Source organism: Barbus barbus, assembly GCF_936440315.1.
Source record: "Barbus barbus genome assembly, chromosome: 11".
Classification (NCBI taxonomy): domain Eukaryota; kingdom Metazoa; phylum Chordata; class Actinopteri; order Cypriniformes; family Cyprinidae; genus Barbus; species Barbus barbus.
In genome coordinates, this window is record NC_136739.1 from 17,568,746 (window position 1) to 17,596,342 (window position 27,597).

At 36.3% G+C, this 27,597-nt stretch overlaps 2 protein-coding genes across 2 annotated transcripts; one reads left to right on the forward strand and one right to left on the reverse strand.

Moving 5' to 3' along the window:
• The first annotated feature begins 7,283 nt into the window (after positions 1–7,283).
• LOC306876582 (ribulose-phosphate 3-epimerase-like) lies at positions 7,284–12,282 on the forward strand. The gene is made up of 6 exons (XM_079427876.1): positions 7,284–7,458; positions 8,434–8,513; positions 8,713–8,852; positions 9,273–9,407; positions 10,387–10,473; positions 10,584–12,282. The coding sequence occupies exons 1-6, from the start codon at positions 7,337–7,339 to the stop codon at positions 10,704–10,706; spliced, it is 687 nt and encodes a 228-aa protein (XP_079284002.1). The 5' UTR covers positions 7,284–7,336; the 3' UTR covers positions 10,707–12,282.
• A 721-nt stretch (positions 12,283–13,003) lies between these two features.
• Positions 13,004–26,763, reverse strand: LOC306876583 (melanophilin-like). The gene is made up of 15 exons (XM_079427877.1): positions 26,724–26,763; positions 24,702–24,859; positions 20,273–20,494; positions 19,761–19,900; positions 18,670–18,711; positions 17,751–17,815; positions 17,048–17,140; positions 16,370–16,538; positions 15,826–16,037; positions 15,609–15,707; positions 14,749–14,985; positions 14,461–14,607; positions 14,277–14,348; positions 14,031–14,070; positions 13,004–13,471 (listed from the first exon to the last, which is right to left on the reverse strand). Exons 2-15 carry the CDS (start codon positions 24,827–24,829, stop codon positions 13,428–13,430), a joined length of 1,710 nt encoding a protein of 569 aa, XP_079284003.1. The 5' UTR covers positions 24,830–24,859; positions 26,724–26,763; the 3' UTR covers positions 13,004–13,427.
• Between the last annotated feature and the right edge of the window lie 834 nt (positions 26,764–27,597).

The following is a 27,597-nucleotide window of genomic DNA, read 5'->3' on the forward strand; positions in this document are numbered from 1 at the left end:
GTATCTCTTCATGAAAACCCAATATGACTTCAATGTCATTGCAGAGCCTTTGATTCTTCAGCATGAACTGACAAAGAAAGGTTCTGCTTTCTGACATTGTTTGATGTCAGTTCTCATACTTTTCCATGACATAATAAATGTCACATCATAAAATCTTATTGCATCCATTCATTTGTAAATTCACCATAAACATGGCAAACATTATGAATATATTTTGTGTATGGAAGATTTAGGCATGTTTACATCTCATTTAATACTGCTGATGACAACTTATTTTTACAATGTTCGTCATACACATGCAAAGTCACATTCTTGTGGTAGTTGTAACTTATAGCTATGTACTGCAGCAACTTGTAAGTTGCAACTTTCTTTTACTCCAAAATTGAAAATGGCTATTCAAATAACCCATAGCAATTTCCCGAGGGCACCCATGGCTTAGAAATGCCTTCCAGGATTTTTTGGAGTGCAAACTCAACAGCTCTGTACAGCTGAATGATAAATATTGTCTCTTAAGAGTTGGGTGGTCCCATGTAGCTCTTTGCAGAGTTCCTGACTATATAGTTTAAAGGGTTCTTGAGCAGTTGTATAGGTTTTAGGGAGAGGTATGAAAGAGAGATGCTGCAGGATGCATCTAACAAGCTACATTTACATTACACTTGCAAATGTTTACAGATTCAAGATACATGTATGATATTGACACAAGGAGATTAAGACTTGAACTTTATTAATGGTGACATTTGTGGCAGTTTTTTTAAGTGAAACTTTCTGACAATTCCCCACAATAGCCTCCACCCTAACTGATTGTGTCAAGGCCACAACCCTGAGGTATTGTTCTCTCTGTCTCACATCACTGCCATGTCATTGGTGAGTTATAGTTGATCGCTGGGTAAAAATCTGTTACAATCTGGAAGGATTTATAGCATTTTAGTCAAGGTAAAATGGATTAAAATAAATGAATATGGCAATGAAATACTGACTAAATTTAAAATATTGTCTAGAAACTGCCAAAAAGGCTAAAACTGTCCCAGCTTCTCAAAAGTTTCCTCAGTCAGAATGTTTTTGTAGGAACCTGAACAGATACAATATTTGGTAAGGATGACTGGAAGGTCACATCTCATTTGATCTCTCCCATGCTTTAGTTATGGCTGAATCCTTTTCCACCATCTCTCTATTACCTTCACAGATACAGATATCAATTGGCAAGTCCACACATGTACAGTTACATCATTCATAAGATGTGGATCTGTGACAGTGAACTACAGCTGAACCACTATTCAAAGGAAAACAGTTAATTTTTAGAAGGACTGTGACTGACTGGCCAAGTTCACTGCAGTCTACTTGTCATCTCTACTACATCCTGAAATTTTACAGAAGCCTTACAGAAGGGTGGTTATGCTAAAAGCTTTAGCTTCTCAACCTGTTGGTGTCAAATGCATGCATATTTTAGAGTTTGTCACTTACTATCACTAGTCAGAAGGCGATCGGTCACCAACTGTGGTTATGTAAGAGTAAAAACTAAATAGAAATTACTTTTCAAAGAACAGATCAACTTTTGCTCTAATTTGACTCACAAAGTATCAATGACCCAATGTTGTCACTTGGGCTCTAGCCAAACATATCATCACATTTTTTTTTTTTCATGCGGAAACATTCAAACCTTATAAGAATTAATATGTGCCAACAGTTCTAAAGTAGACTGTAAATTCAACAGGGGACTTCAGACTGTCATTATAGGCATACAAATATTTTATTGTTTTGTGAATAATAAAATTGTCTGTTCTCTCCACAGAATGATGAACTTCTATTTCTTCTTAATTGGGTAGTGGCACAGTTAAAATGTCTAGGTTGGTTCTTATTTTAAACCCTGGAAGGGGAGGGATGTATGAAATGGAGAGTTCCTCTGTCATTGAGCAAGACACTTTTTTGGACAAAAGGCATTCATTAAGTGATGAATAACCGAACCCACAGGAGAAGTCAGCAAGAGTCAAATTTCTCTTGACAGGTAGATAAGTGTGTGTAGATGGGCACAGAGTCTTGTGTTCACATCCCTGAAATGTCAGATTTTCTCCTATGGACCCAGCATAAATTCCCACAGGAACCTCTGGTCTTCTTTGGTGAAGGGAGCAGAACAATCCTCTACCCCTTTTCACATTCACCACAAATATCAGCTCATACAATATGCTGAATCAGATATGGATAGTGTTTCACATGGAAACTGTAGCTTGATTAGTAAACTAGGGAAGCAGGTTTTTCCCACCCACTATTCTATTCATCCACATGTCCATATGTCCCAAAGCGGATTCCTGAATCAGACAAAGACCCCATGACATCTCAGTGATTCAGCGAAGTAAAAAGGTTGTCCAACTATTGGAACTTCAACATTAAAAAAATCATCTTTTTATTTACATATTTTATGTCCCATTGACATTTGACTTCCTGCAGTAGACACTAAGCATCTATGCTTTCTCTAACAATGTCTCTAGCAATGTGATTTACTTCAAACTGGTAAAAAAGAACTCTAAAAAGAAACTTGAGTGATGTAAATAATGTCAACTTTACCCAAAACAAAAGTGTTGTTTTCTAAATGGACAGACCTAATTTTCTATAGTCTCACCTTCATCCTATTCTGTGGCAGTCAAAGCTACATGTGCAAATTCAGACTGTATATTATGCATTTCTTTATATCATATGCATTATATACAGTTGTGGTCAGAATTATTGAAACCCTTGGTAAATATGATCAAAGAAGACTGTGAAAATTAACCTGCTTTGTTAATCCTTTTGATCTTTTATTAAAAAAATTCACAAAAAGCTAACCTTTCATTGGATAATAAGAATTTAAAATGGGGGGAAATATCATTATGAAATAAATGTTTTTCTCAAACACACGTTGGACACAATTATTGCACCCCTAGAAATTCTTAAGAGTAAAATATCTCTGAAGTATACTCCCATTCATATTCACAATTTTGAGCACTCTAGGGTGATTATGAACATGAAATTATCCAGCCATGGCTTCCTGTTTCACAGAAATATAAATAGGAGGGAAAACAAAGCCCAAATTCCCTTAATCATCCATCACAATGAGAAAAAACAAAGAATATATTTCTGATGTGCAGCAAAAGATAATTGAGCTTCACAAATTAGTGAAGTGGCTTTAAGAAAAGAGCTAGAGCAGTGAAAATCCCCATTTCCACCATCAGGGCAATAATTAAGAATTTCCAATCAACAGAAAATGTAATGAAACTGCCTGGAAGAGGACGTGTGTCTATATATCGTCCTAATGCACGGTGAGAAGGAGCGTTTGAGTGGCTAAAGACTCTTCAAGGATCACAGCTGGAGAATTGCAGAAAATGGTTGAGTCTCGGGGTCAGAAAACCTTAAAAAAAAATTGTCAAACAGCCCCTACATCACCACATGTTGTTTGGGAGGATTTCAAGAAAAATTCTCCTCACTCATCCAAAAACAATCTCGAGCATATTCAGTTATCAGACAGGACTGGCACTTCAAATGGGACTGGCTTCTATGGTCAGATGAAACTAAAAAATGAGCTTTTTAGCAGCAAACACTCAAGATGGGTTTGGTGAACACAGGGATAAAAAGTACCCCATGTGTACAATGAAATATACTGCTGTATTTGTGATGTTGTGGACCTATATTTCTGCTGGAGGTCCTGGACATCTTGTTCAGACACATGGCATCATGGATTCTATCAAATACCAACAGATAAAAAATCAATAAGTGACTGATTCTATTAGAAATCTTATAATGGGCCATGTTTGGATCTTCCAACCGTACAATAATCCAAACACAAACCTCAAAAACAACACAAAAATGGGTCACTGAGCACACAACCAAGCTTCTGCTGGCCATTCCAGTCCTCTGACCTGAACTCTGTAGAAAATGAGTGAGGTGAACTGAAGAGAAGAAGCACCAACATGGAGCTGTGAATCTAAAGGATCTGGAGTGATTCTAGATGAAGGAATGGTCTCTGATCTCTTGTCAGGTGTTCTCTAACCTCATCAGGCATTATAGGAGAAGATTTAGAGCTGTTAAACTGACAAATGGAGGTTTCAAAAAGTATTGAATAAAAAGGTGTCGTTAATTGTGACCAATGTGTATCAGAGAAAAACATTTATTTCATAATGATATTTCCCCCCATTTTAAATTCTTATTATCCAATGAAAGGTTAGCTTTTTGTGAATTTTTTTAATAAAAGATCAAAAGGATTAACAAAGCAGGTTAATTTTCACAGTCTTCTTTGATCATATTTACCAAGGGTTTCAATAATTCTGACCACAACTGTACAGTATGTATGTTTTTATCTGAGCTTCTAGCATTCATTTGATGTTACCCTGGATTTAGTCAGCTTGGAAATCTTCTGGGTTATCATATTATATATATATATATATATATATATATTATTATTATTTGTTTTTAACTAAATGATCACACTTTAGTTTGACTAATGTTCTAAAGTTTCACTATTACAATTAACTGACTTTTGCCAATATGCTAGTAATATGCATGCTAATAGCAACTAGATAATAGTGACAATTGGTCCCTAAAGTGTTGCCAGCTAAATAATAGGAATTATTAGATTTTTTTGTTATCACAACCTAAACCCACACAAATCATTTACACATTGGATATATTCATTAGAATAGATTGTTTGTTTGTTTTTTTGCCGACACATTTGTCAACCTTAATGGCCTTTTCACATTAGTTGGTCCTTTCCTGTTCTAAAACATTGACTGTTTCATTTGGCCTGTTTAGTTCCCAGCTCCATTTACATCAATAAACAAACAGGTGACTGCAGACTCCCTGGAGGCATCATTCATCACTGCGGCATAGCATGACAGGTAAACTCACCATGAGAAACATGATCCAAACCACAGCACCACAGCACCACAATACTAACCAAACAGAAAGTCTGCCTACAGCTACAAGCATTTGTCTACAGATTTGACGACAAGAGAACATTGTTCATTAAATCTCAAGAAGCTTTATCAGCTGGTGCTTTAAAAGTACTTTTTAATATATCACGATACTTATATAAAGTATTCAATGGCAGCACATACATTTAATATTAAGCATATAATAAATATTATTAGTGTAATAGTATTTATAATGATTACAAGAAACACAGAAGCATATGGAAATGTTATGTTACACTGTATCAGCCAAAGAGCAGAAATGCATGTAGACTTGACCCCTGTCTCATCTTATAAAAGTTCTGGTTTGTTGTGTTAATACCACAGGAATGTAAGTCTAAACAAACAAAATTGTTCTATACAGGCTTTAGCAGAAGATAAATGAGCGAGATTTCTGTTTTTAGGAAATATTCATTTTAGTATTTAGTCTGTTTTTCTTTTGATATGATGATATTTTGCAGCAAGAAAATGAGAATAATGTAACTTTGTAAACCCATGCTTTCTTCTGTTGGCTCAGAGATCGGACCTCTGCAGAACTAGTGCTGTCCTCTAACATGAGAAATCAGAGGAACGCAGCTGAGATAGTGTTTCTCATTTCACACGTCAGAGCCTGTAGGAATGAGATAGGAGAAGCCAAGTCTATTCCCAGAGGCAATATACGCCATCATTCCCTGCAGATACTGTAGCAGAAACCAAAAGATTTTAGATGGTGCTCTCGCCAAAAAAAAGAACATTTTGTGCTACATAGAATTATTGTTATTCAACGAGAAAGTTAAATTGGCAGATACTGACCTGTCCATGATAGAAGGGCCCAAAATCAAACTTGACTGTGGGCCATGAGCCTAAAGTAATGTTGAGTGATATATTTGATAAACATGTACAAAAATCTAATTCACTTATAATCCCACTATGCCATTATATAAAACTAAAAGTGTTAAAACAAAAGGATGCATTCCGTATTTTCCCCTTCTCTTGTGATATGACACGGCAAATTAATGTTCATCACGGACCAGTTAGGGATCTCTGGCTTTGGGTCAAACTTTAGACAGATGCTTATTCCTTTTATTGTTCCATATATTTTCACACAATTGGTGCATAGTTTTCCATCATATGGAACTTGTACATATAAAAAATTTCCTCAAACTGTATAATTGTGCATATATGGGGTGATAAATTAAATGTTATTTATTGATACTATCTGGCAATAATAATTAAAAAAAAATGGAAATGGAGTGTTGTATATAATATTTCCTGAAAGCCCACCTTTGTGCTTTGTTTTTTTTTTTGTACAGATGCTTTTGTTTCTCAGATTCACATGTTCTCATTTTTTAAGCTCAAACGGGTTTATGCCACTGATTCACTTTCATGACGTCATGAGCAATCCAGTTCTCTATTATAGATCAGTGGTTTATGCAGAGGATTTCTTTTGAATATGTAAGGTCAAGCTCATAAATGTGAAAAACAGGTGAAATGCTTCTTGAACACCACTGGTTTATTTAACAATGTCAGCATCTCTCTCTTTTAAACAGTATCCCGAACCGAGGACAAAAAACAGTTCAGGAAGATAAACAATTCTAAGGACAATTGGAGCTGTTCACCTTTGTGGAGATGGAAGGACGGTCGAGGAGGAAATGGGAAAAGGACATATCTGTCATAGGCCGAGTTATCAGCCAGACTCAAAGGATCGGAAAGGAGAGGCTTTCAGGATGTCCTTTGGTAAACAGTCAAGCTCATCAGAGCCACTATACATCACTGAAAGCTGTAAGCCTAAATAATATCAACGTAATTCAAAAAAACTGAACCTGAAATGGGAAGCTTACACTGCCTGATTCATCGTATATGGTAAATATTTGTTAAAGCTCTGCTTAAATGATTTACATAAACCTGAAATGAAAGAAAGGAAACCTGACCTTTTTGTTCACATTAACATCACCAAAACATCAAAATATTCTTTTCCAATTACAAATGAACAATGATATGTTTATGTGAAATTTCAAGCTACTTGCAGAATTATAAACCACGCCTTGAAAATGATGTTTTAACAAGCTAACAAACTAATTGACAACAATAGCCTATTTAGTTTTACGTTATTTAAATTATTTTTGGTTACAGAATTATGAAGCATTTCAGAAATTAAATTAGATCTTTATCTGCCAGGATAAGGCCTAACTTACTCAATCAAACAAACAATTAATGAAATCAATAACCGAAGCTTCCAGCACAGTAAGGTCATTACAAGACAGATAATGAGATACATCATCAGTGTCAATGATTTGGGTCTTTTAGGTTGAGATATCAGAAGGTTTTCTTATTTTCAAATCGCGCCACCTCTTGGCGATAATGACTTTTGTTTTGAAAGGCGTGTGTAAAAGCAGGAAGTGTGTAGCAGTGGCAGGGGCAGCATGGCGTACTCGGCGAAAATAGGACCGTCTGTTTTGAGCAGCGATCTGTCGCAGCTCGGGAGGGAATGTGAGCGAATGATGGAGTGCGGTGCTGATTATCTGCACCTTGACGTTATGGATGGGTGAGGAAACAAGTTTGTAATTCTTCATCTAAGTTTCTCACCCAGTGTTTACCTGCAGGCATTGATAGCGATCATATGGCCCAGAGAACCAATACCATAATTACTCAAGTCTTTTTAATTACCATGCACATTTAGTTATCCCACGTTTTGGCACAGGAATGATACAACATGAATTCACCCACGCTGTTTCGCAATTCTGAGGAATGTTACAAGAAGTCATTCACAGATTGGCACTGCAGTTAGATATCTTATTTCCCTTTTTAAATGTTTACACTGGATCAGCCAAGCAAGCATTCAGATTTTTCACACACATTATTGTATGAAATAATTACAAGTTTGGGTTTAGCTTTTTTTTAATATAATTTATTTTTTTATGTTTTTGAAAGAAGTCTCTTAAGCTCACCAAAGCTGCATAAAAATACAGAACACCGTATTACAATTTAAAATGTTGTGTATCCCTGTGATGCAAAGCTGATTTTTCAGCAGTCGTTACTCCAGTCTTCACTGTCACATGATTCTTTATAATTCATTCTTATGTGCAGATTTGGTGCCCTTTTTATTATTATTATCAATGTTGAAAACAGTTGTGCTGCTTATTTTTGGTCAAGATTTTTTGGGGGGCGTGAAGGGTTAATTTAAAATTACAATTTAGTAAAATTATAAACGTTTTTACTGTAACTTTTAATCAATTTAACGCATCCTTGCTGAACAAAAGTATTACTTTATCTAAAAAAACTAAAATCTCACTGACCCCAAACTTCTGAACAGTAGAGTATATAGTTTTGGTCCCAAACTGCTTTGTCCCTTCTGTGACAACTAATTTAGGCTATAATTGCAACTCTGTTATCTATTCTGCATGGTGTATATTTTATTTTGAGTTCACTGCCTATTTTGTACCATATTAATTTAAGGTGCCAGAAGACATCTAACTCTGCTTTCTTCAATCTCTTTCCTTCAACTTTAAATTTACTTCAGGCATTTTGTTCCAAACATCACATTTGGACATCCTATGGTGGAATGTTTACGATGCAGTATCGGGCCTGATCCATTTTTTGGTGAGTTTAGTCGTTGTAAAATTGCATCTACTCTAGTTTGTTTCATTTGAGCTGCACACAATCTGGCCCTCTTCTTTGGAACAGTTTTGATAGTATTCCTAAATAAACATTATGTCTAGGATAAACCAGATAAGTAAAACATTGCAGTGTTTGTTCTGTATAGGTTTGAGGGCTTTGCTTACCCTTTGCTTTATTACAGACATGCATATGATGGTATCCAGGCCAGAGCAATGGGTGAAGCCCATGGCAGCAGCAGGAGCCAATCAGTACACTTTCCATGTAGAAGCCACGACCAACCCTGGTAACCTCATCAAGGAAATCAGGGAGAGCGGCATGAAGGTCTGTGCAAAACAGCTAATTTTGATTATATATAATGATTAACACATTCACAAATCTGCAGTGTAAAGCACATAAAATATAGAGAAAGCATATCATTTAAAAATATGAATTAAATTATTTTATTTCGAGCATATTTTTGTTTATATTATAGGCAGATGCGTTGTGACTTTGACTGCTATGACCTTATGGCGCCCTCTGCTGACTAACAAAATATATATTTTTTCTTAACACAAGTTATAAGTTGCATAAATTAAACTGAGGCTTGTAAGAATTTAATTTGGGCAGAACAGAAGTAATTTAACTGGTTTAAAGGAAGTGTCAGCAAACTCTTATTTTGATACAAATCTTATATTCGTGAACTACTTAGAATAGCTTGTAGTATAAATTGTAGCAACAGTCTTATGCATGTTTTTGATGCAGGTTGGTCTTGCCCTTAAACCTGGAACAACTGTTGAGGAATTGGCACCATGGGCTGGACAGATCGATATGGCTCTTGTTATGACTGTAGAGCCTGGCTTCGGTGGTCAGAAGTTTATGGAAGATATGATGCCAAAGGTACGTTAAAGGATTAGTTCACTTTTAAAAAACTTTTGCTGATAATTTACTCAACCCCATGTCATCCAAGATGTCCATGTCTTTCTTTCTTCAGTCGAAAAGAAATTAAGGTTTTTGATGAAAACATTTCTCCATATAATGAACTTCAATGGGGCCCAAACGGTTCAAGGTCAAAATGACAGTTTCAGTGCAGCTTCAAAGGGCTTTAAACGATACCAGACGATGAATAAGGGTCTTATCTAGCAAAACGATCAGTCATTTCAAAAATAAATAAAAAAGTTTAGGTTTTATAAGCACAAATGCTCGCCTTGCTCTGTTCTGTGATGCGCGTTCGTGACGTCACGTAATACGCAATGACGTTGAAAAGGTCACGGTTGAGGTAGGCGGAAGTACCGAGTCAGTGTTTACAAATGTGCGGAAGGAGGACCATATACACATATTCAAATGTCTTTGTGTCAGTTTATCGTTTAAAATGCCCATTTCGTGTGCGTATCCTGGGTGTTTTAATATTAAAAAGCCTACTGACTCGGTACTTCCGCCTACGTCAACCGTGACCTTTTCCACGTAATCGCGTATTACGTGACGTCACGAACGCGCATCACAGAACAGAGCAAGGCGAGCATTTGTGCTTATAAAACTTAAACTTTTTTATTAATTTTTGAAATGACTGATCGTTTCGCTAGATAAGACCCTTATTCATCGTCTGGTATCGTTTAAAGCCCTTTGAAGCTGCACTGAAACCGTCATTTTGACCTTGAACCGTTTGGGCCCCATTGAAGTTCATTATATGGAGAAATGTTTTCATCAAAAACCTTAATTTCTTTTCGACTGAAGAAAGAAAGACATGGACATCTTGGATGACATGGGGGTGAGTAAATTATCAGCAAAAGTTTTTTTAAAAGTGAACTAATCCTTTAAGTGTACGATTTCTCATTTAGATTCCTCAGACAACACGCTAAAGATGCTTGTGTCTCCACAGGTGAGCTGGCTCAGGAGTCAGTTCCCTTCTCTGGACATTGAAGTGGATGGAGGAGTCGGTCCAGACAGCATCCACAGATGTGCTGAGGTATAGCTGTCCTTTACTGCACACATATTCATTTGCATAAATGAAAAAAAGCAAGCGATTATTTGAAGAAGTGTTTTACTCCTCTTTATTCATTACTCCAATATTTTTAGGCTGGAGCCAACATGATCGTATCGGGCAGTGCTGTGGTTAGCAGTGATGACCCTCGTTCTGTAATCGCCCTCCTCAAAAACGTTGTTATTGAAGCGATCCAGAAACGCTCTTTGGACCGCTGAGCATTTTGAGTTTTTACCTCAAGTCTGTTTTCGGCCACCACTGAAAGTCAGTTCTACAGATTCTAAGAGTCTGTTGTTATGTATACATTTGTTATTGAATGCTCAGTGGTGCTTGTGACCGGACATGACCCATTGCTGGATGTGCTGAAGGTGCATTTGTACATCTACAGACCACAAGAACTGCCTTTGCCAAGACAACTTGTTTGGATTCATCTGGAGTTTTCAAATGCATATGACCTTTTGAGAACTTCAAGCAGATCGAACAGACAGATTCTATCTACATCTGACCATTCTCCTCTTAATTAACCTCATTTGGTTTGATTAATCACATTTATTGTTTGTCATAGTACCAGTTACAGTGACTACAAATTGAGAAAGCTGCTGCTGATAACTACTGCCAACATTTCAGTGTTGTCAGATTTGTTGGTTAAAAAATGACATTGAAACAAAGCTGCATAAGCATTACAGACTTCACAGAGCCTCTCTTGTCTGTGGGTCAAAAGCGAGATGCACACAACACACATATTCAATCATGACAATGCAATATAATATCATAACGTGTAAACCCTGTTGAACAGTACTGCAGATTATGATAGTTTAAATGAATTCTGAGGGTTTTTTTTTTTCAACATTCCACCATCCTGTGTTTCTAAAACACTGAAATTATAAAAGTATAAATGAAGAGACCTGTGGTATTATTTGTCGGTTTTTTTTTCTCTCTCTAATGAAATTGTGTAGCATTAAGATGTTTCAGACACTGAAATCACCAAGTAAATCTAAAACTGTTAACAGTTTATCTAAACAAATACAATGACACGTTTTAAAGTATGAAATTAAATCTTTTTTCTAAAAGCATGTCATCTCATTGTGAACGATTCATCTAAGCCATGTTTTTTTAATTCAGATCTGCTTCCATCTAATCAACAAAATTTAGTTTTTTTCTTTTTCACTAATTTGTTTCACTCGGATGTACTGTATGTCTCAATACAGAAGAAAAGATCTGGTATTTGTGATTTTTCGTGATTTAACCCATTCATTAATGTGTGCAATTTTGAAATGAAATGTATTGGAGTCAAAGAGGTATTGAAATAAGTTCTCACAGAACAGACGCAGATCAATATATGCAATTTATCATTATCTTTGAGTGGTCAGTCCACAGCCAGGACTTCAGGATAGTAGAACCTGTGCCTTCCAGAATATGATCCTTCACCTTTTTGTGCCATTCTTCGGCCAAATCTCCCAACAGGTCGTATTCCTCTGCCTTTATACCACACTGCATCAATGTTTGGATCTACAGAAAAATAATGGTATTACGAATATTAAGTATTAGGTATCTGAAGGCGTGTTCAATTTTAGGTTTTGTCTTTCGTTAAAATTGTACCTTTTATATCCGTTGAGCGTAATGGTAGATCATCATGAGGTTTTGGCTGCGTAAAACATGCTAACAGCATAAGTATACAGAGCAAAGCACACAGATTTACAGCCATGGCTTAGTGTCTGTCACTAGACAAAGAGAAATCTCACCTGTAAGAAAAAACATAAATAAAAAGAATAAATGAATGGCAATCGGAAGCATAATCATTAGTCTTTCTTAAAAAAAAAATGGCTCTAAAACAACTGACTATAAATAATGCTTTACACTTGCCACTTTTGTTTCTGTTGGTCACATTTATACAAATCACAAAAATTATACAAATTAAAAATTATTATTGTTTGTTTTTGGCAATTTAATGTTAGATTAATGTTCATTTGAGGCTGCTACATTTTCTCATGTATATACTGTGCAGTAATTTCACAGGATTCTTAATTGGAAGTAAATATTTGAGTAAAAGTCTTTTATACCATATTTTGTAAATTACAATATATTGAAACTTACAGGATGTTGTAGGCTGTTCACCTCTTGGAATCTTATTCTGTGATCCTCAGCTGTCAGTTAAAATGATCCTTGAGTGCAAATGAAGCATAAATGTGTCTTCAAGGTAGCAGTTTTTCAGAGGATTTGTAGTCTTACAGTCTTGTCACAAACTTCTGAGCATCTTTCTTGAGTCATTCTCAGAGGTTGAGGACCCTCATTTTCGTCTGGATCCACTGATAGACTGATCCACCAATTTATACCCCCTCTGGGGGAGGGTGAAGACTGCACAGCTTGCATGTACTCAAAAACATCCTTACACTAAATATGAAAATGATGTGGTAATTTGGATATGGAGAACGTGATAACCCAGCATATGTTGGAATTGAGCTTTGACAATGTATCAATACTGACTGATTCATTAATACATCACTGAAAAGAAAATTGTGTAGTTTAAGATATTTATTTAGCAGAAAAAATAAACACTTAATCTATGAAACATATCTCAGATACAATATTTTATGAAATGTACCAAAGAAACTACATACAAATCTGAATTAAGATATTGAATATTGACTATATTTTATTATAAAGAGTTTTTTTTCAAAACAACACCAGTTCTAAGAATTCTAAGAAACAGCACGTTTCAAGAAGAGCCTCTCATTTTTCAGAATAATCTGACACTCATCTACTGAAAAATTAAAGCAAATATTAGTTATATATTATCAAGCTGAGAATCCCACAAACCCTTGCAGCTGAATTTATTAACATATGAAATATGCTTATGTGAATCTATCAATGTTCTATGACTTTGTATACCATCATGGCCTACTAAAATATGTGAAAGTGTACTAAAAGCTGAAGTTGCTTCACATGACCAGCTTTTGTAGAGATCTTGCTTCATTGCTGCCTCCTTCAGAGAAAGCAAAAAGTACATTATTAGTAGTAAACAACTTTTGGTGACTTTCTGAAAAGGCAACCTGTTAAGCGACTCAATTCAATTGCATTACAGCTCCCATCCTAACCAAACTGAAGATTTTCCACAGGCCCTTTCATGACCAAAGGATGTGGGTACTCAATTTGTTCCAGAAGCTGAGCATGGGATCTGATTGCTATCAGATTAATGCATTAAAATCACTGTGCACTGTGAAATAAAACTAGGTTTAAATGTCTAATTGTGGTTTACAAATATTGGGATGTGTATCTAGAAACAATCTTTTATTTGTTTTAGTTCTGAACAATATGTCTATTGTTTAATAATCTCCTACCAGACAAACTGCTGTTTGTGAAATGTTTTGCTTGAAATGAATCTTTAAAATAAATGCTTGGTTTGATATTTTGTTAAATAATTGCAAAGACATTTATACAAAATTGTCTGGCAAAAGATGAAAAATCTAGCTCTTTGCTTTTAACACAAATGTAAATGACAGATTACATGTTATTGAATATGCAGTATAAAGCTTTGAACTTACTAAGTGGAAATTCATGCAACGTCCTTGATGGCTGAGGAGTCTGAATAAAAAGGGAAGAACAGAAAACTATTTAGTCTCGTTCTGAACTTGCCACAAAACACTGTTTTTAAACACAACAGAATTTAGCTCAAAATGTGTCAAAAATATATATTTTTTCCTCTCTAAGTTTCAGTACATGCTCCCGTACAGCCAGGTTTCTGGAAACTAAACATGAATATGTGACTGAGCAGCTGGGTTGCTTCATACCCGTCTGCGGGACGTCTCCACCGTCATCCCTGCAGCACTCAAAGCAGCGATTCTTTTCTGAATGTCTGTAACCTTTACATGAAGAAAAGAGCAATGGTTAGCAAACAGTTAAGGCAAGATATGGAGAGTTACGACTTTGTTGGAAGAAGGAATGTGGAGTAAATATTTAGACTGAGTGGCATACCCCACTTTGAGTGCTCTGGACGCTGGCCACTGCCATTGCAACTTTACCCTCCAGTTGCGACAACTCACATCTGGTTGTGTTGCTAAAATCAAAGGACCTCAACCTCTTCTGCTTTTTTAAGGATTTAGGTACGTTTGGCTTTGCTTTCTGAAGTATACAATTAGAATGAACAGAAGAGTGTGTTCAAAGCAAACGACTGCTGTGCTAAAGTATTTGTAGGAAACATGAATAAATCACACTTTATGTTCAACAGACTTTTAGTGCTAGTGACTGTTTCCATACTCTTACCCACTCAACCTTAAGAGGCGACTCATGTCTGGCATTCCCAGGTCCAGCTGAAGCTCCTCTTGTAGCTGGAGCATGATACACTGCCCCTTTCTTTGGAGAGTCCTCTGAAGGTTTCATTGTATCCTCCTCATCAGATGAGCCTTTGTCACTTATTTTTTCAGTAAGTTCATCAAGCTTTTTCCTGAGCTCAAGCTCCTCTAAATCAGCTGGAGACAGATCCTCCTCTCTCTGCTCAACCTAAAGGGAGAGCAGAAGAACTACATGAGGATTTAAAGTCAGGACATGTCCTACTGATAGAAGTGTTTCAGAGATGCTAATTTACGTTTTATGGACTTATCCAGAAATGCTGATGACATGTTTCTCTTTTTGAGGGTTAAACCAATAAATAATGCTGCTAAATATTATATATATATATATATTTTTCCTTTCTGAGTAGTAATGAAGTACTGCCATCCAAAAGTTTGGGGTCACTTAGATGTTTTTTTTATTTTTTTTTATGAATACTTTAATTCAGCAAAGATGCATTAAATTGATCAATCTGTAAAGTCTTTTACATTGTAATATATACATTATATTTTCAAGTAAATGCTGTTCTATTTTTTTCAACATTGATAATAACCAAATTGGCGTATTATAATGATTTCTGAAGGATTAAGTGACACTGAATAATATTTCACAACAATACAGTTTTGACCGTATTTTTTGATCAAATAAATGCAGGTGAGCATACGATACTGCTTTCAAAAACAACAACAAAAACGTACAGACCCCAAACTTTTGTACAGTAGTGTATTTAAAGCATTTCAATTATAAACCTAAAATAATAACCTGCTGGTTGTGCAGATTTCCTTCAAACTTACTTGATCTGCCAATCCCCCAATTACCGGCAAGATGAGTTTCTGTTCCAAACGGCTCAGAAGAGTCTCGATTGCTGACATACGCTTGTTGAGCTCAATAATCTAGTGTCAGAGAGATCCAAAATGTATTTGTTACATGAACTTTTTAAAGGATGCTATGAAGTGCAGTTTTATCAGTTTTACAAGTCATAATTTCCACAGATATCGTCATGACTTTTACCTGTGGAGGAACCTCATCTGGTGAGTGCTCCCTATGTGGGGCAGGACTATATATGATGTGCATCTCAGATTCATCATCATCATCTGAGTTTTCCAGGCTGTAAGAAGGCTCATGGTGGAAGTGATAGTTAGAGCTGCCAGCTGAAGAGATGCTCATCTTGGAGGGGGAACGAGATTTTGTCATCCTCTGTTCTAGATGTGGTGAGCAGTCATCTACAGAGTGCAAACAAAATTATTTTACAATGCAAATACTGAAATGAAGTAAAGAGGAATTTCTGAGTCTATCCAAATAGTCTGTATGGATTTTGTCAAGTCAGGAATTCAGTTTGATTACTGTAATTATTTTGTAGTGTTTCTAACAGCGATTATTGTGTTTATAGTGTGTTAGGTTTATATTCCCAGCACAAGGTAGCCTAAATCTTGCTGACAGTAGGAAAAAACATGGGATGGCCTGAAGGGGAAACCCATTCACCTCAACAGAGTCTTGGAAAAATATAAATCCTCAGAAATCTATAAGGGAAATTGAAGCAGACAGCACATCTTACCAAAATGGGAGGGTTTGTCCAGACTTCTCTGGCTGATTTGCAACATGTCCTTCATCTCATCACCTCTACCATGAGTTCCATTCTCCAGGATCTGCTTAAAGGTTGTGGACCAGTCGTCTTCAGTTACCGAGTCCTTACTTTGGGTTACTTTCTCTTGGCTACCTGAATACTTAAAAAGGAAGGAATGAAGGAAGGAATAAATAAATAAACACATAAATATCTGAAATCATGTGCTTAAACAAAACTTTCAGAATGTTTTAATTAAAACAAATTATTGTCTCGTATTCAATCTGTACTGAAAACAAAAAGAAACAAACCCTGATGTGACAGCACTGGCATGACTAATTTTGTGATTATTTGCTTCAGTGAGAAAACAATCAAGATCTCAACACACAGTCTTATCACTGTTAGCAGACAGAAAATGCTCAGTGGGAGCACTTTGCATCATTTGTTTAGCACACTGGGTAGATAAATCCCAAATTTTTCACACCATTGCAAACCGTGTATTCCATTTGTCTTTACAATTTAAAAATTCAAAGCAGCTGGCAATTCCATTGAAGGAACTTTTTGAGGTAATGTTTCTTTGCAAGCTTCAGTATTTCAGTGTTTGCCATATGAAATGTTTACAACATTTGCTGATTTCTCACATCAGATGTGTAAGAACATAAACATACGAACCAGAAGTATGGGAGGTCGAGAATAAGCAGCGTTCTCAACGTCTAGATTAAAATCAAGAGGATCAACGGGGAGTAGCCGTCTGCCTTTTCTCATCTTAAAGGAGAAAGGAAATGGTTATTTTGAATTCTCTAGAACCCAAATATAAAAAAGTAACGTAAATAAAGGTAGCTGACCTATAAAATCTCATACTGACTTTTTCACAATAACAAATAAATGTAAAGTAAAATATACATTTAAGAAAAAAATAATAATTACAGGAGGGAAACCCTGCCAAGACCCGTTTTAAAATTTAAAGCAAAGTAAATGTGCTTATGCAGGTTCAATTCATTCCCCAGTCCTGTTCTCTATTCTCTTTCCTGTCTACTCTGAGGCCCATAAAACTAAACAGGGATTTAGAGAAGATTTAGACAAGTGTTGAGCATAGCCTTCAAGCTGGTATTCTGCCTAAAATTATAGTCTGTTTTCATGTGGTCTTCAAAACCACCTCCAGGTGGCAATGTGAGGAATCAAAATCATATAATAGGAACATGGAGAATCCAGTCCTAACTGAACAAAAGGAATTTGTTAAAACTAAAATAAGATTTGAGCACCAGAGGGCGATCTCATACTACTGTTTAACTGAAAGAACTGCTAACAAACTGATGCACTGCTCCAGCCTCTAGTTTCCCCTTTACCCTAATAACATCAGTTTCTGATGTTTTACCAGGCTGAAGTGACGTCTGTCGACCGGCTCAGACTGCTCATCTTCCTGGCTATACAGAGAACCAGCTGTGCGGATGACAAGAGTTACAAACATGAATCTTTGATCTCAGACAAGACATGCTATAATGATTACTGAGTCTGACTCTTCGAACAGATTTTAACTAATATAAATTCAAAATTATGTTTTTGATTTAGTGGAGGTTTTAAACATGTTCTCCTGGATCTGTCATTAAAAATTACATTTTTTTTAACTAAATGGTTTTCTCTCTCATAGCTCCAAATGTAGAAGCTGCCAGATAGATAAGCAGGGTCTAAAAACTAAAGAACTATTTAAATATGTTGTTTATCGTGATCTAGCTACCTAACATGGGTGAGATTTAGCTACAACATTTATAATGATGAGTTACATCCTGAAAGCATTATTCAGAATGGGTTAAAATGATAAATTAATAACAATCTTTTTTGCCCCATGATATCATTTTCCAGCAAAAATGCAGTAGAGATTTAGTAAAGCAATGTTACATAGTTATAATAATGAAGTTGCATAACTGTATTGTTTACCGTTATTATTTGAAATGAAAAACATTATAAATGATTTTTAAGTATATTGTATATTTATATTTTAAAATGTAAATTTTTTCTTTTAGGGTAAAGAAAATGCCACATTTAATAAAAAATTATGCTTTTTTTATAACTATAAAGTTAAGTTTAGGCAATGCTATGTTCAGTTCTTTTCATGGCTATGTTAGATGTTTTTCTTCCACATACATTTTGTACTTCATGTTGCTTAAATCAAAGAAAATGTGAGAGCAGATTGTTTGGACAGATGAAAGACATTCACTGATTACTTTAGATTCTTGCATGACATCAGCATTCAAAATGTCTGTATCACAAAGGAACAGGACTTTTTTTTCACTTACTGTGAACTTCAGGCATGCTGTGCGTGTCATCATCTCGAGGCTCTGTGTAGTGGAAATGGGGGGTTAGTGAGAAACAGCGAGAGATGAAAAGTTAAACATAAGAAGACAAAAGACAGAAAATAAGCTGTGATTGGTTGCAGGAGGCAACCACTGTTGAACAGTGGTTAAACGGTGGATTCAAATAAAGCTAACATTGCCTCAGAAACAAAAAAAAAACCCACCAGATTTCAATGGAATTTCAGTTCCAACAACCATGTTGGTGTTTGTTGACATTTATTCATAATGTGATAAATATCACGCACATTATTAAAACATCTTTTTGTAATTTTGTAATCTCATTTGACTCAAACAACAATTTTCTTTCAATGACCTCTGTATTTAGGACAGACACAGAGCTTGAAAATTGGATAAAAGAGACACACAGGTCCAGGCACAGAGAGAAATAAGACATGTGACTCTGTAAAGGAGTAAATCACATGGATGATTGGGCCCAGCCAGTTCTCTCTCTCCCTCACTCCCTCTGGATCCCTCACTAAAGTTATGAGGGCCTCTCTCCTCTAAGATCTGCCTTCAGTGTTCCCGCTGTAAGTCATCTGTCAGACATTGCTTCAAAAATGGTTTTATATTAACTGATGACACAGTAAGAATCAAATCTCATTTCTTAATAACTATCTGACTTTCTAAATGGATAAAATTCCTGTTAGAAATGAACAAACAGAATGCAGTTTGCTAGCCGGTCCAACTGAATGCTTTTTACAATCAGAGAATAGTTTTTAATTTTCCTAATCCTTTATGCATTAGTAGCCTATCGCAAAACTGCCAGTTTTTTTTAAAACTTAGTTTAACCATAACAAATGTATATTTATTACATTTTTGCACATTCTTGTTCTTTAGACATACAATTTATGTCCAAATATAATGATCAAAATTGCTCATGGTTCAATTTTTAGGGTAGGTTGGCAAGGATTTGAGTCTCAGTCCTAATTTTTTAGGGGGTATAGTGTGTTTTATACTCAAATTAAAAACATTACATATGTGGACTACTTGAGATGAATGACTCTTGCTCAGTTAAACAGGCTTTTGAAGTCTACCTCTGAGGTCAGTTTGAGAGCTGGCACGGTCACTGTTCAGCCTCTTGAAAAGTGAATTCATGACCTTTGCACTCCCAAAACGCTTGAAGCGAGACCGCACATTCTCATGGAACCATTCTAGAGTGCCAATCTTAAGGATTCTATAGGAACAAAGACAAAAACAAGAAGAGCAATATTATTATTCAGCCAATCCAAAACGATTTCATGAGAAAAGTAGGATATGTTTCCCTCCAAACAGTTTATTTGCAGGAAATGACCTTTGTTTAGGTTTGTGGTTTAGTGTAATGCAGCAGAACTGGTGAAGATGAATCATCATTGCAAAGCATTGGTATAATAGCCTAAGTAAAACCCATTTGTCCCATTGAATTGAATTGGACAGTTTACAACTTTCTGTATTACTTGCACATAAATTTGTTCTGCTTGTATTTTATTTAATTTATCTGTATGTTGTTCTTTTGACATGTGTCATCATGTAGATATAAATCCTACTCACGTGTCTGTCATGTGCTCACCTGGCCATGTGGCATGGATCACAAACCCAACCACGGTCCTTCTTGTTAAAACGGCTGCAGGACTTGCAGACAAATAGCTTGCAGTCTAGACACTGGCGCTTGCTGTTGACAAGGAATTTGAAGGGCTGCAGACAGCGGATGCAGAGAGAATCGCTGAGTTTAGGCTGATATTCCAGCAGCTCTCTTTTGGTGTCCTCTTTCATTATTTTGGTCTTGAGTTCCCTGCATGAATAATAAAGAAAGTTGTGCATGCTGATTATTTTTATTTGTAATGTGTTACACAAGAGTTGCGGGCTCTTGTTCTAGTGGTAACCAGTTAAACAGGGTATTTCAAACATGAAATATCGTTTGACATTGACAACACTAGGATATGGATGACTGTTTTTTTCGAGGTGGAGAGTGGCACCGTCAGCGCTGGACAGGAGAATTTTTCACATTGTGAATTGTGGAAAGCTGACTGTGAAAGAAAAAAAAAATTATTGGAACGAAATAAAATTTATTACCATTTTATAAATAATTGTTTCACTCTGAAATGGGTTTTTGGTTTTGTTTATTGTAGCGCTTCTAATCTAATCAAATTAAAAGTTTAAAGTCGTGGCCCTCTAGTGGTCAATGCAAATAAGCACTGTTTGATGGCGTCATATGACACAGGTGCGCGCTACCTGACGAGGACGCCAAAACGGCAGGCCTATGGTTTGGGATTTAGGAAATGGGATTTACCGGGACAATTGATTGACTGATCTAACGATCACCTGTACATTCGCTCAATCTGTGAATTGGCGGGCTAAATCAATCAGGAGCAGAGAAAAACAACAACATAGTAGGCTAAGTAATTAAAATCCTTGTTATAATCTTGGCGCATATATTTTTGTCTTTCTATTAATTTAATTTATTTTCTTTTTAAATGTTCAGTACAGTTGTCTAAAATATTCAATAAATGCCACAGATGTTTAACAATTCCAAATAAATAAATAAATGTAGGCTATATTTAATAAACCTTATAACAAAGTATAAGAAAAAAAGAAAAAAGAAAAGAGGCAACAATCAAATCCATACACTATCGGTTGACAATTACTTTTAATGTATTATTTTGGTTTGATATTGACAGCTGTTTTTGGGGTATTATATTAGAAATCTTTTTTTTTGTTGTTGTTGTTATTTCTGTTGAAATCTTTTCTGTACTTTTGGATGAAAGGTATACGAGCCCGGTCTCATGAAAATGCGTATAAATAGTATGCCAAATAAAAACGAAAACTCGTGGTATTAATACACAAAAATGGACTTTGGCGTTCATATAATACGCAGTTTTCGTGCGCATATGATACGAAATTTGTTGGCGTGCATATGATACTCAATTTTTACCTTAATCTTCGCGTAGCATATACACTCCAAAAGTCTATTTTTGCGTATCAGTACCACGAGTTTTTGGTTTTATTAGGCGTAGCCTACTATTTAAACGCACTTTCATGAGATCGGGTTAGTCAACGTTAGAAAAACAATGAAAGTTTGCACGTAATTTGAAAGTTGGTGAAAGAAATGTATTTTTTGAACAACTCATTTACAAGAATTGATCCAGTCTGATAGCTGAAATCTGATAAAATTTCTTTTCAAACAACTGGTCCCAGATTGCTTTGGATCATCAGCACAAGCCAGCATAATAGAGAGAGGAAATGACTCTGTATTCTGTTCCATGGTCTTCCTCCTTTACTCAAAAACCTCCATTCTTAATGTGCCAATTTCTCAAGCTTTATGGCCCAAGTGATGACCTTCTAGCACAATGACCCCTCTGTGTCACAGCTGTGTAGCATTTAAAACGGGATGTATACGTAATTTCTGCTAAATCTGCTCTTCTCAAGAAAAAAAAAAAAAAAAAACTGCCAAGAGCTTTCCTCCACATGTTGAATGGTTGTGTGCCTGTGGCTCTTTCAACTTTTATTTGGCAAAGGTTGAAAGCACTCCAGGCATGACTGAAATGTCTCACATTACAGCATAATCAATTCATAAAGGACGTATGAATTTAGAGAGGATTAGGAAAAATCTTACAAATTTAAAATGTGTATTTGTTTTATCTTTAAGTAAGATATTTCATATTTCACCCATATACATAACCATGTGCTTAGTTTTGAGAATGTGAATTTTATCTAATTAAGACATAGTGTTTGAACATGTATCAAGAACAGTAGTAGACTACATATTATTTATAATTGATCATTATTATTAAAGTTTGAATTGTTTTGGACAATTCATTTGGCTTACTTGTAGATCAACTGCTCAAAATAGCACTTGTTTTTTTTTCCTTTTAAATTTTCAATGAAGTTCTGTCTGCAATGCATAAGTGAATGTAACATCACATTAGCACATCATATTTCCAAGAATTTCTTTGTTTTTATCATCACAAATCCTCACCACATTACAACAAAGTCTTCAGAGGACAATTTTGAGCTAGCCTCCTTCCAACTGTGAGAGAATTGAGAGAAAAATGTCAGTCATGTGATGTTATTCAATATTCTGAGACAAATCCTATTACCTCCTTTAAAATGACTGGAATTTAGACATGCATGAGCTCAGCCTGTTGATAAAGGGTCTGAGGAGCCAAAAGCATAAACATTCTGGTGAGACAAACAAAATAATTTCTGGCAAAAAAGGAAAGATACGTGTAAGGAACTTTAAATTAGGGTTCATATGTTAACACCGATACCAACTTGTGTTGTATTTGTTAGTGAACTTTCAATTGTATCTGAAAACCTCAAAGAAAATCATCCAATCATCCATATGAAAGACCGCACAGAAATGGATCTCAGCACTTTTGCAGGAATTGATTTTTACATGCACTTTTCTTCAGCATTGCATGCAAAGCTAGTACTTGACAGTGCTAGGACAAGCAGGTGGCGTGAACAAGTAGTACCACGTGTCTGTAAGCATGACTGTGGGCCGCATCCATGACCTTATTACTTAATGGATTAAAGAAAGTGGATGGTTATGGTCCAGAAAGTAGGCACACAAGATATAATTATATAACCACAATGTACTGCATTGACAAGATCTTTTCTTGGCTTGCTGAATCATTAAGCCATTCCCCCAAAGAGATAAATAAAAATAATTGCCAATTAATTTAATTTTAGTGGAGATGAGGAATAGCGAACACAGTCCTTAATACAATCCAAACACAGGGTACATCCACACTGGAAACAGCAGGAAACACACAAACATAACAAGTAGACCCAACAAACACTAACTGAACAACAGACTGGGGCTTATAAACACGATAACGAGGGACAGACTGGTGCGGGGAATCAACTAATAAGCTAAGGATGAGGGCGGACACCCTGGAGGGGCCCGGCAGACAGAGTCCATGGGGGTGACGAAGGAGGGAGGAGCCAGGGAGGAGACCGGAGGGACTTGGAGCAGGAGGAACCAAGCTGGACTCAGGCCACAGCCATAACGGTGGTCCACAGTGGAGCCGACGGAGGGAGGAGCCATGGAGGAGGAATGGCCGTCGACTCCAGGGGGCCGACCAGTGGTGGTGCTGGAGGAGCCCGAGGCAGAGATGGAGAGCCAACGAGCCAGGGGGATGCCAAGGATCCAGGGGGCCAGGGTGGAGCAGAGGGCTCTGGCGACCGAGGCGGAGATCTAGAGATCTGCGGCGGAGCGACTGAGAACCAAGGACCAGAGCAATGAGGTGCAACCAGAGGAGGGGAGTCCAGAGGTGATGGCTGGTCAATGTCCGACCAAGGTGGAGCCGGAGGGATGAGGGAGCCCGGTGGATTGATGGGCGACGGTGGAGGCGACGGAGCTTGGAGCCGAGGTAGAGTCCGGGTCTCTCTCTCGGCTGGACTGGGAAAAGGAAGCCCACTCTGGGCTGGCCGTGGGGACAGGAGACGAAGGAGGGAGGAGAGGGACCAAGTCAGCCTCCAGATCTCTTTCCCAGTCTGTCAGGTCCCCCTCGAAGTCCAGCAGTCCCAGATGTATGATCAGCTCACCCTCAGCCACGGTGCAGGGGCGGAGCTCCACTCCTGGTCTGACGGGTTGGGCTCTGCCTCCCAAGCGATCCTCCTATCTGTATTAACGTAACCTACTTAAAGAAATTCTCTTCATAAAAAGTTATCCATTGAAAATGATTTTAGATTTATATCAGATGGGTTCACATTAGGCTAAGTGCCATGGAACTGTTCCTGAGATCCATTTTTTCGAGCAGTATAAATTAATGACAGACATTCCACAGATTCCAGTCAAATGATAAATCCCAGATGTACAGACTACTGAAAACCTCTAGTAAGCACAAACCAGCAAACCACTTAAGTTTTACCAGATCGACAATGAGTACGCAATAGTCTTTTTCTAAGAGATGTTGGAAATTAATTTTTAGGTTGCCATTTAGGAACATGTACTGACAGTTAATGTCATGTAAATGTGATCAAGAGTGTCTCACCCTAGTCTGTTCTCTTCTTTCTTTCGCAGGTGGAAATCTCTCTGGATCACCTGCCAGACATGCTTGGCTTCGTCATCTGTCAATCTGGAGAGATCCAAACTCTTCCCATAACTGTTGCTGGGCATCATCTTAAATCGCGTCCAGTAGAATGAGGAAGCCTGTGAAACAAATCACAGTGCCACTTTGTTACCAAACATGTAGAGTTAAGAGACCGAACAAATAATTGTTTCGGCCTCATTTATTGCAAGCTGGCACCCATAGTGTGTAGTATTTTACTCCTCACATTCAAACAGTTTATTAAAGCACATTTTCTTGAGAATAAATTGCCACTTCAAAGGTTTAATATAACATTCGGGATCCAGCTTATTTGTAAACAAAATGGTAATGTTGCATTTTCCATTCTGTTATAAGACTGGCATCCATTAGCTTGAATCTTCTTATAAAAACATTTAACAATAATATTGATATTAAAAAGCAACACTGTAAAAAATGAAATTCTATACCAATGTTTTAGATTTTTCTAATGTTTTTTATCATCCTATTTTCTTCATGGGGCCTGCCTATGTTAGTATAGAAAAAGTTTTTTTTATTTTATTATTATAAATTTTTTTACTGCATTACCTTTAAGACTATATGCAAATTGTGGGTGGTCAACAAGTGTCAGCCATTGTCTATTTGCAGATAAAGGGATGTTTTCTCCAAAAAGAAAACAACATCAGTTTGTATAATGGTATAAGCACATCAGCCAGTTAGAATCAGAAAATTTAATTTATTTTTAAACACTGGAATAGTCATGTAGAGAGCCGTGTGACTGTTGATGAGCCGCTAAATTTTTTTTTTTTTTTTAGCTCTTTAAGTTCCTTTGGTCAAATCCCATGACATGAAAAATGTATCTATCTTCCCCTCTTAATGCTGAATTATAAAGACACAGTCATACGATGTTTATTCAAAGATTCACTATTTCCTTTTCAACTGCAAAAGGGCAACTAGTCAGCAGTGCTTTAATATGTTACAGTATACTGTTTTAAGGTTCTTTGCCTTTCCAGTATATCTAATGATATTAAAGCAAAAAGCAGTCTTTACACCTGATTTGCCATTCTGTTAAAGGAAAGGGTTGGGGTTGTCGACATTTTGCATAGCCTACAAAGCACAGTTTCAAACACACAAAATGTGGAAAAAGTCGATTATTATCCACACCATTGCGGAATAATATTTCTTACTTTACATTTGAACAGAGTGAAATTACTTCAGACGCTTTTAGGGAAATTATTAAAATGAATTCAGAGGTGCTGTAAATGAATTTTGTAACACTGTAAAAACTAAAATTTGTATTTGTTTATTAATTGGAATTGGTTCATATCTTCATTCATTCAACTTTATTAATGTCCCCCAAGGGGCAATTAGGTTTGCAGCAAGACTAACACAAAACATAAAAGCACAAAAACAATACAATAACACAACCCTAATAATACAATTTACAACCTCACCCATCCCACAAAAAATAAATAATAAATAACCAATTAACCACAAACCATTACCTACATTTAGCATGAATATTGCAGTAGGAATAAATGAGCATCTATATCCATTACTCTAAAGGAAATCTAAGCCGCAAACCAGAAAGTAAAAACTCAAACTCAGAATACAGGGGATGATCACTGGCCGATAAAATAGAGTTGGCTTTTCTGTCTATATCTTCCATTCCACTTAACATCTGTGCTATAAGCTCTTATATCCTACTGGCCCTTAAAGTCTTTATATAAAGGAAAACTGGTGGATTGGTAAGCAATAAAAAGTAACCCTGCAGCCCTCTAGGCATGTTACTTCATTCATATATAACAGGAGAAGACTAACTGATGCACAGCAATGGCAACCGTAGATTTAAGGATTTAGAGGAATGTTGCAAAATCATACAAATGATAAAATGTTTAATCATTTCACACCTAAAAAGTAGACACAGGCCCTCTTCTTAGGTTTTGCCATTAAATAGCCTAATAGCAAGTATGTAGTAAAAATGTTTACCTGGACTTGATTCAGCAGCCTGTGGTAGTCCAGTAGGATTTCAGCTGACCAATTTCAGCTGACCAACTGCTGTGTTTATCACATGTCCAATTAACTGTGGGGTTGGGAAGGGCCACTGAAATATTTAAACCCCACCTCAGAGTTCTCTTTGAAACAACATCTGATTTAATATTTTTAATCTTAAATTAGCTGCAGCAAAAGCTGGACAATACACAGAGCTTAATTACAGCATAATTCAGAGTAATGGTCATAGTTTTCAAGATTGGGTGACAAGTTGGTTTGAATAGCTTACTTAACATTTTTTTCCACTATAGGCTATCTGCCTGCATTGCAAGTTGTTTACACTGATTACCACTAAAGAGGAAGTACATTTTCTTTTATTCAGTTTATTCAGTTCTTTTTCAGTTTATTTAGATTTATCATTAAAACAATGATTAGGATTACATTTCACTGATACTCCTCTCTTTAGTTTATTTTATAATGTAGTGTTTGCGAGTCTTTTTTTTTTTGTCATGAACAAACATCTTTGTTATGTTATCTTGGATTAATATTTAAATTTGTTTGATGATCTGAAACATTAAAGTGTGACAAGCATGCAAAAAAATAAAAAAATCAGGAAGGGGGCCAACATTTTTTCACACCACTGTAACTGTTCATTTTAGAGACCCCTCAGTAGCGGTTCAAATTCAGTGGTTCATCCATTTTAATCGATTTTCTACCAAATAATTGTTTACACTGTTGCTATTCAAAGCACGTTTGAAAAGTTATTGCTTTTGCCTGACCAATAAAGAAAAAGCACCTACCACATGACTTTATTACAACCAGAAAAAAATATTCATTCTAGGCTGGTGACTGATTAAGTTTGTCCAAGTTA